Consider the following 13,186-nt stretch of genomic DNA (forward strand, 5'->3'; position numbering starts at 1 on the left):
CCCCCGCACACCCGAGCAGGCTGACAACACCCACGCCCCCCGCACACCCGAGCAGGCCGACAACACCCACGCCCCCCGCACACCCGAGCAGGCCGACAACACCCACGCCCCTCGCACACCCGAGCAGGCTGACAACACCCACGCCCCCCGCACACCCGAGCAGACAGACACCCACGCCCCCCCCACACCCGAGCAGGCCGACACCCACGCCCCCCGCACACCCGAGCAGGCCGACAACACCCACGCTCCCCGCGCACCCGAGCAGGCCGACAACACCCACGCTCCCCGCGCACCCGAGCAGGCCGACAACACCCACGCCCCCCGCACACCCGAGCAGGCCGACACCCACGCTCCCCGCACACCCGAGCAGGCCAACAACACCACGCTCCCCGCACACCCGAGCAGGCTGACAACACCCACGCTCCCTGCACCAGGCACCTTTCATGTCACATCAGCCAACACAGCAACACCCTCAACCCTAACGCCCTTTGCCCTCGTTTCAGATAGGCAGCCTCATCCCCAAGACCCTAAAAATACCCAGGGGCCCTGGCAAACCCTAAAAAGATGGATACCTCCTGACCCACCCAGCCCCACCCAACACACACTGACTCCCGTGCACGTGCACACACGTGACCTGCACATGTGTGCGCAGCCCCGAGGCGTCAGGCGCCCCGACCCTGGTGGCAGAGCAGAACCTCTCAGCAGCACGCACTCGGAGCCCCCTCCTCCCCTTCCTCCCCCTTTCCATTTCCCGTGTTTGTCTTGGCCCCCGTGGCATCGTGTGCTGTGCTTGTGCTGTGTCCTGTGGTGGCCGGGAGCGTGCAGACCTACTGCGCCGCCCTCGGAGCTTAGTGGGCACCTGTTGCCGTGGTTTCCAACTGAACCTGTCTCCCCTGCAGGAATAACGGAGGAGGAGCGGCAGTTCCTGGCCCCTCCGATGCTGAAGTTCACCAGAAGCCTGTCCATGCCGGACACGTCCGAGGACATCCCCCCCCCACCGCAGTCCGTGCCCCCCTCCCCGCCACCGCCCTCCCCCACCACCTACAACTGTCCCAAGTCCCCGACGCCCAGGGTCTACGGGACCATAAAGCCTGCGTTCAGTCAGAACCCCGCCGCCAAGGTGTCGCCGGCCGTGCGCTCGGACACGGTGGCCACCATGATGAGGGAGAAGGGGATGTACTACCGCCGAGAGCTGGACCGCTACTCGCTGGACTCCGACGACCTCTACAGCTGTGCCCCCGCCGCCCCGGCCAACCTCCGCGGCAGGCGGGGCCAGATGCCGGAGAACCCGTACTCGGAGGTGGGGAAGATGGCCAGCAAGGCCGTGTACGTGCCCGCCAAGCCCGCCCGGCGGAAGGGCATGCTGGTGAAGCAGTCCAACGTGGAGGATAGCCCCGAGAAGACGTGCTCCATCCCCATCCCCACCATCATCGTCAAGGAGCCGTCCACCAGCAGCAGCGGGAAGAGCAGCCAGGGCAGCAGCGTGGAGATCGACCCCCAGGCCCCCGAGCAGCCGGGCCAGCTGCGGCCGGACGACAGCCTGACCAGCAGCAGCCCCTTCGCCGCCGCCATCGCCGGGGCCGTGCGCGACCGGGAGAAGCGGCTGGAAGCCAGGAGGAACTCGCCCGCCTTCCTCTCCACGGACCTGGGGGACGAGGACGTGGGTCTGGGGCCTCCTGCCCCCCGGGGGCCGCCCCCCAAGTTCCCGGAGGAGGGCGGCTTCGGCGAGGAGGAGGGCGCCGAGCAGCTGTCCTTGCCCACGACGCCAGGGCCAGCACCCAGGGAGCCCGAGAGCCACTTTGTGGGTGCTGGCGAGGCCGGAGCTCAGGGTGAGGCCAGCCGGCCGCCGAATTCCATGTCCAAAGCCAAGGGGCCCGATGGCAGCCCCACAGCGCCCCCCAAGAGCGGCAGCGCAGCCAGCCCCGAGAACTACGTCCACCCCCTCACGGGGAGGCTGCTGGACCCCAGCTCCCCGCTGGCCCTGGCACTTTCCGCGAGGGACCGAGCCATGAAGGAGTCGCAGCAGGGCGCCAAGGGGGAGGCCCCCAAGGCCGACCTCCACAAACCTCTCTACATCGATACCAAAATGCGGCCCAGCATGGAGGCAGGCTTCCCGACGGTCGCCAGGCAGAACACCCGGGGGCCCCTGAGGCGGCAGGAGACGGAGAACAAGTACGAGAGCGACCCGGGCAAAGACCGCAAGGACGACAACAAGAAGAACATGTTGATCAACATCGTGGACACGTCGCAGCAGAAGTCGGCCGGGCTGCTCATGGTTCACACGGTGGACGCTGCCAAGCCGGGCGACTTCCTGGAGGAGGAGGAAGAGAACGCCGACGTGGAGGCCCAGCCGGACAGCGCGCTGCCTGGGGTGCCAGAAGGTGTCCCCGAAACCGAAGGTGCTTTACCGATCTCCGCTGGCCCCGAGCCCGCCGCCACCACGCCCGGCAGGATCATGGTGGCGGCGGGCTCCCTGGAGGAGGTGGTGATCTTGCCATTCCGCATCCCGCCCCCGCCTCTGGCTTCCGTGGACCTGGACGAGGATTTTGTCTTCACAGAACCACTGCCCCCTCCCCTGGAATTTGCCAACAGTTTTGATACCCCCGACGACCGCGTTGCTGCCGCCGCCCCCCTCACGGACTCGGTCAAGCAGAAAAAAAACGACGCCTCCCCGCCCCCTTCCTTGAACTCCAGCCAACCAACCAACTCCGCAGACGGTAAGAAGCCGGCCGGCCTCTCCAACTGTCTGCCCGCCTCATTCCTGCCTCCGCCCGAGAACTTCGACACAGTCACGGACTCGGGGATCGAGGAGGTGGACAGCCGGAGCAGCAGCGACCACCACCTCGAGACGACCAGCACCATCTCCACGGTGTCCAGCATCTCCACCCTGTCCTCCGAAGGGGCCGAGAGCATGGACACCTCCACCGTCCACGCAGACGGGCAGGCGTTCGTGGTCGACAAGCCCCCCGTCCCCCCGAAGCCAAAAGTGAAGCCGGTCATCCACAAAGGCAACGCGCTTCACCAAGACGCGCTGCTGGAAGAGGACGTGGACAGCTTTGGGGTCCCCCCGCCCGCGCCCCCGCCCCCGCCGGGCGGGGTCCAGCCCGGGCCCGGGAAGGGGATCCAGCCAAGGACCTCCAAGCTGTGGGGTGACGTCTCCGAGATCCGGAGCCCGATCCTCTCGGGCCCAAAGGCAAACGTGATCAGTGAATTGAACTCAATCCTGCAGCAAATGAACCGAGAGAAATCGGCCAAGCCAGGCGAAGCCGCGGACTCGCCCGCAGGGACCAAGCCGGCCGGCCTCGCGCCCAGGTAAGTCCGCAGGCGGCTCCGACGCAGCTCTCCACGCCGGGCGGTGTGACCAGGAGGTGGCCCGGGGAGCAGCCACCGCGGCGTGAAGACGGGTTCAGGTGAAGAGGGGTTCACCGAGCCTCTGAGCTGTCCTGGACTCCGGTGCAGCCAAGCAAAGAGCCCACCCCTCCTGGCGGGACGGGCACTCCCGGGTGCAGACGCGTAACCCAGTGCCGTCCACCAACGCCTGGCTTCCCGAGTGCGGCTCTGCCCACTCTCTTTCCATGTCCAGATCTTTGCCAGGACGGCCCAAAAGACCTAGAGCCCTGCAGAAGCTGAAGCCGAGCTCCGCCGAGCCGCTGGGGGTGGCCATGCGCGGTGGGGGGCCGGTGAACATGCGTGGTGGGGGGACATGGTCATGCGTGGCGGGGGGGACAGTGGCCATGCACGGTGGGGGGCCGGTGGCCATGCGCGGCGGGGGGACGGTGGCCATGCGCGGCGGGGGGACGGTGAACATGCGCGGTGGGGGGACGGTGGCCATGTGTGGTGGGGAGACGGTGAACATGCACAGTGGGGGGATGGTGAACATGCGCGGTGGGGGGCCGGTGGCCATGCGTGGCGGGGGGACGGTGAACATGCGTGGTGGGGGGACATGGTCATGCGTGGCGGGGGGACAGTGGCCATGCACGGTGGGGGGCCGGTGGCCATGCGTGGCGGGGGGACGGTGGCCATGCGCGGCGGGGGGACGGTGAACATGCGCGGTGGGGGGACGGTGGCCATGTGTGGTGGGGGGACGGTGGCCATGCGTGGCGGGGGGACGGTGAACATGCGCGGTGGGGGGACAGTGGCCATGTGTGGTGGGGGGACGGTGGCCATGTGTGGTGGGGGGACGGTGAACATGTGTGGTGGGCGTGTGTGAACACGTGTGTGGCTCTTCTCCCTCCTCCCGCCGCTCGCTGATTGAAGGCTGGGAGGGGCCGGGCTGTGGCTCCGCCAGTGAATCGGAGGGGAAGGCACCCCCACCCGACAGCCCATCTCACCCCAGCAGGCAGGGCTCGGGGAAGAAATGCATCCAGTTGTCCCGGGTCAGCTCTTCACTGGACCCCGTAGAGTTAGTTATCGCCACCGGGACTGGAGGTGGAGTAAGAGGCGTCCTCCCTGGACCTGGCCAGGCACCCCTCACCTGGGCCTCTCCGCCTGCCTGCGGCTCCTGGGTCATCGATCATTCTCACCAAGCCTTTGCCCCCAGCCTCCCGGTCCTCGGTCTTCGTCCTGTGGTCGCCCGGCTGTGTGGTCCCCAGTGGGTTTCTCCCCCTGATGCCTGCGCTCAGGTTTCGCCCTTCTGACCGATGGCGTCGTCTTCACGCTCCTGCGGGGCAGGTGCTTCAGGTGACTCCTCGGTCCCTTCCCTGGAGGTGTCACCACCGCTGGGCTCGAGATGCGGGCTGAGCCCGGCTCCCCGGTGCCCCTGTGGTGTGGATGCAAATACATGACGTGGACGGTTCCCACTGCCCCTCAGAGACACGGACGGGCCAGCCTCGGCGGAGAGAAGCCCGCCCACGCGCCACCCTCCACGGGGCACCCGGCGGTCGGAGAGGACGTCTTTCACCTTCCCTGCGTCCGGAGGACGTCCGTACACACGGACCTACACGGAGCAGAGACTCAGGAGTCCGAAGGAATCTCAGGAACTGGCTACTGTAGCGAGTCCCTGTCTCGCGACGATACGGTTCTCCGGTTGCCACAGTGTGGAACCTCGGTGCAGACGCGCGGGGTCTCCCGGCTCGCAGACCGCCTTCACGCGGGTGACTCCTTCACGATGACGGGGGCAGGGAGCAGGCGTCGACGACCCCCGCAAAGAGCCGAGGGCCGCGGAGGCCTGAGCGCGTCGCTTGCTGATTCCAGAGAAACCACCCAGAGCGCTGGCCTCGAAGGACATGAGTTTGTTAGGATTCCCGGCCGGGCGGCGAGGTCTCCGCCGCACAGGCCCCCACTGCGGGGTGACGCACAGCACAGCAAAGCAGACGAAGCACTCACCTTCCGTGCAGGGTGGACCTGCTCACGCACGAGCCCCGTGAGCCCAGAGCACCAGCCGTGTGCAATCGGGCTCACGTCCGAGAACGGCTCCTGGACTGAGGAGCTGGCCAGGCACCCGGGTCCCACGGCACACGGACGGACCGATGGCCCTCGCTATACTCCCCAGGCGGGGCTGGAGCTCGGGAGGGGTGGGGGCTACGGGGCAGAGCTGCCGAGGGTGTGGCGGAGCTCACCCTGCCCTCTGTGGACAGGCAGCACCCCGCATGCGTCCGCCTCCCACAGGCGCACCCCCAAGGCAAGCCTCTCGGGCTGCCTCTGCCTCGTGGCGGTTGACAGGCTGGGTGAAGACCAGACAGAAGGAATGCCCCCTGCCTGGGACCCCCTGCCTGGGACCCCCTGCCTGGGACCCCCTGCCTGGGCCACGCTGGGCTTCAGAGGCGTCAGCCTCGAGGGCTGTGAATAGCCCAGGCAGAAGGAGGCTTGGAGACTGGGGGGAGGGGATTCCTACTGGGGGAATGGGGTTCTCTGGGGGAAACTGAGAACGCTCTACCCTGAACTGACCGACAAGCAGGAAGGCGGAACCGTTTCCACGGAAAGTTCTGGCCCACGGAAGGGACGGTTTCTGGAGCTGCCCCCAGCTGTCTGCTGGCGGAGGGGCAGGCCCCGCCCTGAGTGTGGCCGCGTGGCCGCGCCTGTCACCCTGGGCTCTGTCCCCATGACCCTCCGGAGACTCCCACGGCCTCGGAGCCAGGCAGGACGGGAGGGGGACTGAGGGGCCGCTTACCTGGAACGTGGGTTTGAGCACGAGACTGGAGGGGTGACGCAGGACGGTGGCCACCTTCAGCGGCCCTGCCAGGCACGTCCTGCGGCCTGGCCACGGCCCCCGCTAGGCCTGCAGCCCTGGGCAGCTGCAGAGGAAGTGATCCTCCGCCCCGGCCTGAGCTTCCCAGGAGGGCCGCCCCTGTCAGGAGCTGTCACACCAGGTCCATGAAAAAGAAGCTGGTTTAAGGGAACACAGGTCTCTGAGACGTTGGCTTGTTCTTCTGCTCGGCAGAACCCACCCCATCCTGCCGGAGACCGTGGCACAGGGCTGGCACCCGCAGGCCCCAGGCCTCCCCCGGGGAGCTCAGAGCCAGGAGCACGAGTGTGGGTGTGGGCAGCACCATCACCCCTGCCCCTTCCTGTGCAGAACCCCTCGGCCGGTCACCTGCATGCGTGGGCTTTTCTGAGTGGCCTTCCCCAAGTCGAAGAGCTGTGAGCCGAGTGGACCCGGGGTCCTGGGGCCCGGCCGGAGCCCAGCCTGGGGGAGGGCAGTCACAGGAGAGGCGCCGTCGAGGAGGCCTGGGCCCTCGGAGCTGGGGCAGCGTGAGTCATTAGTCCTTCATCTGACGGCGAGGGGGCCTCTCCCGGGCCTGCACCGCGTCTGGTCCCAGGATTGACCGCTCAACAAGGAAGCACACGCGGTCTGTCCCCCCGGGGCGCGCTGTGTTCTCGAAGGAACGCAGACCAAGAGCTTCAGAGGAGCAAGGGCAACTGGGCTGACCGTGCACAGGAAGGAGCTGACCCTCCTCGAGCGACAGCTGAACAGACCTGACCACGGAGGAGCCAGCTCCGTGGAAAACCGGGCACCACGTGTGGAGCAGGGGCCAGAAGTGCCCCGGAGCCAAGACCTGGCCAGAGGCAGGAGGCTGGCGGCCACGGGAGGAGCGGACGGCGCGCAGGCTGCCCCGGGTCCAGGCAGGACCCAGCCAGGAGCCCCCAGAACCATGGCAGCTGGCCCGACGTGCACACTGACACGACACCGGGCATCGGTTCTCAAGCAGGAAAACCCTGTCCTTCGTCAGCACCTGTGGGAGCGAAAAGGACGTTTTTCTAGTGTGTCGGGAGGAACCGAGCGGTGACCAGGTGCGGTGGGGTCCCCTCTGGCTTCCGTCCAGAGGGTTCGGCATCTGCTGGGGCCCCCGGGCTCCTCTAGGTCACTTAGCACTTTGCAGTGCGTCCAGAGGTGACTCGAGACTGGCCTTCACCCCCGGAGGCACAGATGGGCATGGGGAGGAGAGTCACCTCAGGGAGCCCTAGGTCTTGGCGGCAGCTGAGGGGTTCAGGCCTCCTGGAGGTCCCAGCACAGGGCGGTTCTCAGGAGAGTCACTCCGGCCTCCGGCTCCCCTCCCAAGGCCCCGTGCCCGCCGCTGCCTCCTCTTCGTCCGCGCGCTCTGCGGCATAGCCCCGAGGTGAGGGCCGCTTCTTTCAAAATCAGTCAGTTCGGTTGTTAACAAATGATGTCCACCCAGCTGGTCCTGGGGCACAGACTCCAAAACCAGCCCGATACCCAGCTGCCGAGTGACAGAACGGTGTGCTGTCATTTCACGTGCCGGCTGCAGTGGTCAGGTGACGTCTGTGAACAGAGCAGCAGGTCACCAGGCGGACACGGTCGGGGGCGATGGTGGAGTCCGCCTTCCCTGTGCTCCTAGTGGACAGACTCCCAAAAGGCTCTCCTGGCCCGGCGGGCGCGCCTCCCCCGCGCCGGGTCCAGCTCACATTCTGTCGTGAGTCTGGGTGTCGGGGCCACCCCACAGGTGCATTGGGGTGAGCCCTTCTCCCTGAAAGTGGGCGCCCTCTTGCCCAGCTTGGATGTGGGCTTCCACCCGCCGCACCCCTGGTTCCGGGCACCTGACCTCCTGTTCTGGAAAATGAGCTTGATGACGTGCACCCGACGATTACTTAGAGGACACGCTGTGGGCCAGGCCCTGGGGACTGCAGACAGACCGAGCCCCGCACACTGCTCGGAGCCCGTGGGCGACGGGGGGGGGGCTCCCCTGTGCAGAGGGCCTGAGGTGCCCCTGCAGCCATCGAGAGGCGTGGAGTAGCACCCCGACACGCAGGCCTCGGCGGACTTGCTGAGACTCAGTGCCCCACCTGTGGGGGTGCCCTGCAGCTTGGACGTAGGTGCCCTTTTCTGCGTGAGGGAGGGGACCTCCCGAAAGCTCGAGGGTAGCGGGCGCGCCGCAGTCTGGCTGGACGGCCCGCAGAGCCCGTGCTGGGGGTTCAGGAGCCCGGCCAGCTCCCTCACGAGGGGCGATGACCGCCCTGCATCGGCCAACCGGAATCTGTGAAAAGGCCGCCGGGGCGTTAACTCCCAGCCCTGGCCCTGCATCCGGCCGGCGGGGAGCGCACCTCAGTGCTGACCAGCTCTCGGTGCTTGTTTTAATGTGCGAGTCTCACACGGGCTTTGATTTAAATGGCCTGAAAGAGAGTGCGTGTGCGATCGCGTGTGTGAGCGTGCGCGTGTGTGTGAGCGTGTGCGTGAGTGTGTACGTGAGCGTGTGTGCATGAGCGTGTGTGCGTGTGTGCGCGTGAGCGTGTGTGTGCATGAGCGTGTGCGCATGAGCGTGTGTGTGCGTGAGCGTGTGTGCGCGTGTGTGCGTGAGCGTGTGCGTGCGTGAGCGCGTGAGCGTGTACGTGAGCGTGTGCATGAGCATGTGTGTGCATGAGTGTGTGTGTGCGTGTGCGTGCATGAGCGTGTGTGCGTGAGCGTGTGTGTGCGTGAGCGTGTGTGCGTGAGCATGTGCTTCCGCTCCAGATCAGGGCAGCGCACGCCTGTGTGTTCAACCCAAGAGCCCGGGGGTTGCTTAGCAACACAGCGCTCTCGGCAACCAAGGACCCGGTGAAGAACATCAGTGAGATGCACCCGAGTAAATCAGCGACTGACTTGCGGGGAGGGCGGACGGGCAGCCCCGGCAGCCCCCGTCTGCTCTGCAAACCCTGGAGATTCTTCCCCACGGTGACACCCGAGGGGCTGGGCAGGCCCCGAGCGCAGGGCCAGACCGGGCGGCCCCAGCACTGGCTGCCCACTCCGGTCTCGCAGCGCAGATGGAAGCGGAGCGCTTGAGCCGGTGGGGGCCCTCCGGTGGGGACCCTGCCCCCGGAAACGTTGGTTCACCCTTCCCCAGTAGCCCAGCCCCCGGCAGAGTGCTGGCGGCTCCCAGAGCAGGTCGAGCAGAGGACTGTGCCCCCAGGGACGCTGCTTCTTTCTTAGCCGTTTCCTGCAAGTCATGAATCTGTAGATTCACGTTATCCCAGACCGAAGAGGGCAGGTTGCCAGTGTCCCTTCCTAAACACAGAAGGGACACCACGCTGGGCCGTGGCGTGGACGGTGACGTGGGCCGCCACCCTCCGTGGCGAGGAGAGCGTCCCAGGCAGCGTCTGAGCCCCCTTCCGCGTCATCCATCGAAACAGGCGTCTTTTTTTTCTTTAACTTGACTTGATTTTGCAGTGGTGTCTCAAGTCATTCCATTTTGTCATTTTCATTGGCTCCCCCGTGGGTGTCGCCAGAAGAGGGGCGTGCTGAACGGAAGTAAGTCGTGTGCACAGGTGCTCTGCCGTCTGCTGTGTGCTGTGCCCTCCTCGCTGTCCCGGGTCTGCAGAGCCCCTCGGAGCCCCACCTGGGGACACTGGGGTGTTTCCACAGGGTGGCGCTGGCACTGTCCTCCGGCTCAGAGACGCCCCCGGTGGGTGCCGCCCGGAGTCAGGCGGTCGCTGTGGCTCGGGGGTGACAGTACAGGGTCACCAGGTTGTCACCGTTAGAGAAAGCACCAAGCGTTCTCACCTGATGGGGGTGTTGCTGTAGGATGTCACCCCCTCGACAAAACACCTCTGCCCCAAGGGCCTTGGCCTTCGTTAACAGGTCACCTCCTGATGTTTGGGCCCCTGAGCTCGCCTGCAGCGCAATGGAACACCTGAGCTCCCCAGACGCCCCCGAGCTGCAGACGCAGCTCCCCGTGAGGGACTCCCCGCCCCCCCCCCATAGGGACGTCCCAGCAGCTCGGGCTTCTGCCCAGGGGGGTCCTTCTTGAGCACCGGAAGGTGCGGGCTTCTCATCCCGCTGAGCCCCCAGCCCCCGCCCTCAGGAACCTGTCCCTCCTGCAGGGGGGGCCCCAGGCCAGCAGGCTGCCGTGTCTTGGTTTCGGGCACTGACCTGGCCATGGAGCAGCCGCGGTCCTTGGAGCCTAACCGGGCGGCCCCCACACCTCCACCCGCCGGCATAACCGGGGCGGCCGCTCGCCCGAGCCAGCGCTCACCCCCGATTCCGGACGGGGCCCTCTTATGTGGAACCAATCTCGCCCTGGCCCTCCGGCCTCCCAGAAAAGTACCCGTGGACATTCGGTGGGTGGCGGAGTCCCTGCCGGTGTGGCCCCCTGCCGTGGAGATGGTTCCCCTCAGGACAAGACAGAAGCCCCTGGGGCCCCCTTTTGGAGTCAGCTGCTTCCTCACCTGTCCTGACCTGACCTGGGGTGACAGCGGCACCATCAGTGGGGCCTGGGGCAAGGCTGACAGGCTCCTAGGTGACCGGTCGGTGGTCTCGCCCACACGCACGTCCGTGCACAGAGCTCACGGAGGCAGGCGGCCCGTCTCCAGCTCAGCCCGCAGTTCACACGGCTGTTCCCTGGGCTCTCGGGCTCTCGACCCCTCTCCCCACTGCCTGTCCGCCGTGCCGAGCACCCCGCCCCCAGAACAGTCCCGCCCCCAGAACACGACCCCAGGCTCAACCTGCCTGCCTGGCATTCGGGCGGGGCCAGGGCCCCGTGAACATGCCCACGAGGCCACTCGGAGAGGGACCCACGGTAGGATGGCTCCTTCCAGAGGGGACAGGTGTCTCTCCACATTGGTGGCGTGAGCCCCAAAGGCAGAAGACGCCCTTACTCTCCCATCCCCCAGGGGCTGTGTTTTCTCGGGGCGTGGGGTGGGCAGGACCCAGTCTGGGGCAGCAGAGATGAGCCCCGTCCCTGCCCCGAGGGTGCTGTGTGCAAAAGACCGAGTCCCTGCGGGTGAGCGGGAGACTCGGCGCCTCTCTGGCACTGAGAAGTGCTCACCTCCCTCAGCAGCCCCCAGACACCCCGCTGACCCAGGAAGAGCGGAGCCTGTCCCTGTCCCCGCCCCACAGCGGTAGGGGCCCAGGCCCTCCTCTCATATTTGGGGTGTGGGCCTCGGGGTGGGGCTCCCCCCGCAGAGCGCGGCCCAGCCAGCCCTCCATGCCAGGTCCTGTGCTGAACTGGGTCAGCGGCTCCTCTTCGCTGGTTTGGTGGATCCCCTCAAACCCCAGAGCCCCAAGCACCTGTGGGCTCCCACCCGAGGAGCGGGGCCAGCCCGTGGGGTGTGCTGTCCTCTCCAACCAAAGGCCCGACAGGCGCTTGCCCAGATGAGGGCCCAGTGTATTGCGATGTCACCAGAGAGCCCCCTGGCCGCCCTCACCGCCCTCACGCTCCCCAGCCTGGGGTCCTGTGGGGGGGCTGCCTGTGTGCACTGCTGTGTCTGTCCCCCCACCCCAGCCCCTTCCCCTGCCCAATCCCGGCATGGCAGACCGCGGCCTCTCTGCCCTCGGGGCTCCCGTTAGACGCCCCCGTGTGATCTGGGTGTCCGCGCCCCCTCCCGGGCCACCTGCACCCTGCCGACCGGCTCCGTGACCCGGCTTGTGACGCGCGCTCTCTCTTGTTGCCCCCCAGAAGCCCGGAGGTCATGAGCACCGTCTCAGGGACACGGAGCACGACGGTCACCTTCACCGTGCGCCCTGGGACCTCTCAGCCCATCACCCTGCAGAGCCGGGACTACGAGAGCAGGACCTCAGGAACCAGACGTGCCCCGAGCCCTGTGGTGTCGCCGACGGAGATGAACAGAGAGGTCCTGCCTGCCCCTCTGTCTGCGGCCGCCTCCGCGTCTCCCACGCTCTCCGAGGTCTTCAGCCTTCCCAGCCAGCCCCCTTCCGGGGACCTGTTCGGCCTGGCCCCGGCGGGGCGCAGCCGGTCCCCGTCTCCCTCGGTACCGCAACAGCCAATCTCGAGTAAACCTTTTACGACTAAACCTGTCCACCTGTGGACTAAGCCCGACGTGGCCGATTGGCTGGAGAGTCTGAACCTGGGGGAGCATAAAGAGGCCTTCATGGACAACGAGATCGACGGCAGCCACCTCCCAAACCTCCAGAAGGAGGACCTGATCGATCTGGGGGTGACGCGTGTCGGACACAGGATGAATATCGAAAGGGCTTTGAAACAGCTCCTGGACAGATAAGGCTGCTCCTGACCCGGACAGACTTCTTGTTATAAATAGAGATGGGCTTCCTTCTGCAGCGTTGGGATGGCCGGGCAGGGTCGGTGAACGCCAGCCCCGTTCCAGGGGGTCGTCTCCTGGTGCCCACAGCAATGCTGGACGAGCCTGCGGCGGGGCCCGGCACGGGCCTCGAAAATCCCCAGCTCTCCTGTGGTTTCTCGGGTTGTTTCTGTCCGACGGGGGACACGGGGAGGGAGTTTTTCTAACGTGGAAAGATTCACAGCTTGCCTCCCAGCATGTGGCGACCTCACTCTCCAGACCCAGAGACTCCTCGTCGGCTCGGCGCAGGGCCTGGCTCACAGGCAGACCCCGGTGTACTCCGGATACCTCCTGAGCCTCCTCCTCTGCCGGCCGGGCAGCTCACACCAGGCCCGGCACACGGCCTCCTCGGTCTGCGGCCCTCGGGCGGACTCAGTGCTCGCTCCTCTTTTCCTTTCTTTGACGCAGTGAGACGGCCCAGCCGTGTCTGTCCGGTGCCCCCGCTTGGGCTTGAAAGGTAGAGCAACTCTTTTCATACAGATCCCTGCCCCCCTCCGGCGCCACGCGGCCACGGCTCCTTGGCCACGAGGGCCCTGGCCGTGTCGGGAGTCTGACCAGAATCGTGTCCGGCTTTGCTTCACTTTCTTTATTTCTGCAGATTGATTAGCATAACTCCAAAGTGGCCACCCCGATGTGACGTGGAGTTAGTCAAAGCACAAGTCACGATTCCGAGGGGGGGGCCACGGGAGCAGCTGGTGTGCGGCTCCCCGGGGCTCCCCGA

At 66.8% G+C, this 13,186-nt stretch overlaps 1 protein-coding gene across 2 annotated transcripts in view; it reads left to right on the forward strand.

The window, feature by feature from the left end:
• SHANK2 (SH3 and multiple ankyrin repeat domains 2) overlaps positions 1-13,094 on the forward strand; it is a 306,758-nt gene extending 293,664 nt beyond the window's left edge. For both annotated transcript variants that reach the window (XM_036281110.1, XM_036281111.1), the window contains 2 exons: positions 900-3,312; positions 11,826-13,094. In XM_036281110.1, the coding sequence (XP_036137003.1) occupies positions 900-3,312; positions 11,826-12,387 (2,975 nt within the window). In that variant the 3' untranslated portion in view covers positions 12,388-13,094. The remainder of the gene's footprint in view (positions 1-899; positions 3,313-11,825) is intronic.
• Positions 13,095-13,186: the final 92 nt, after the last annotated feature.

Source organism: Molossus molossus, unplaced genomic scaffold, assembly GCF_014108415.1.
Source record: "Molossus molossus isolate mMolMol1 unplaced genomic scaffold, mMolMol1.p scaffold_m16_p_31, whole genome shotgun sequence".
NCBI lineage: Eukaryota > Metazoa > Chordata > Mammalia > Chiroptera > Molossidae > Molossus > Molossus molossus.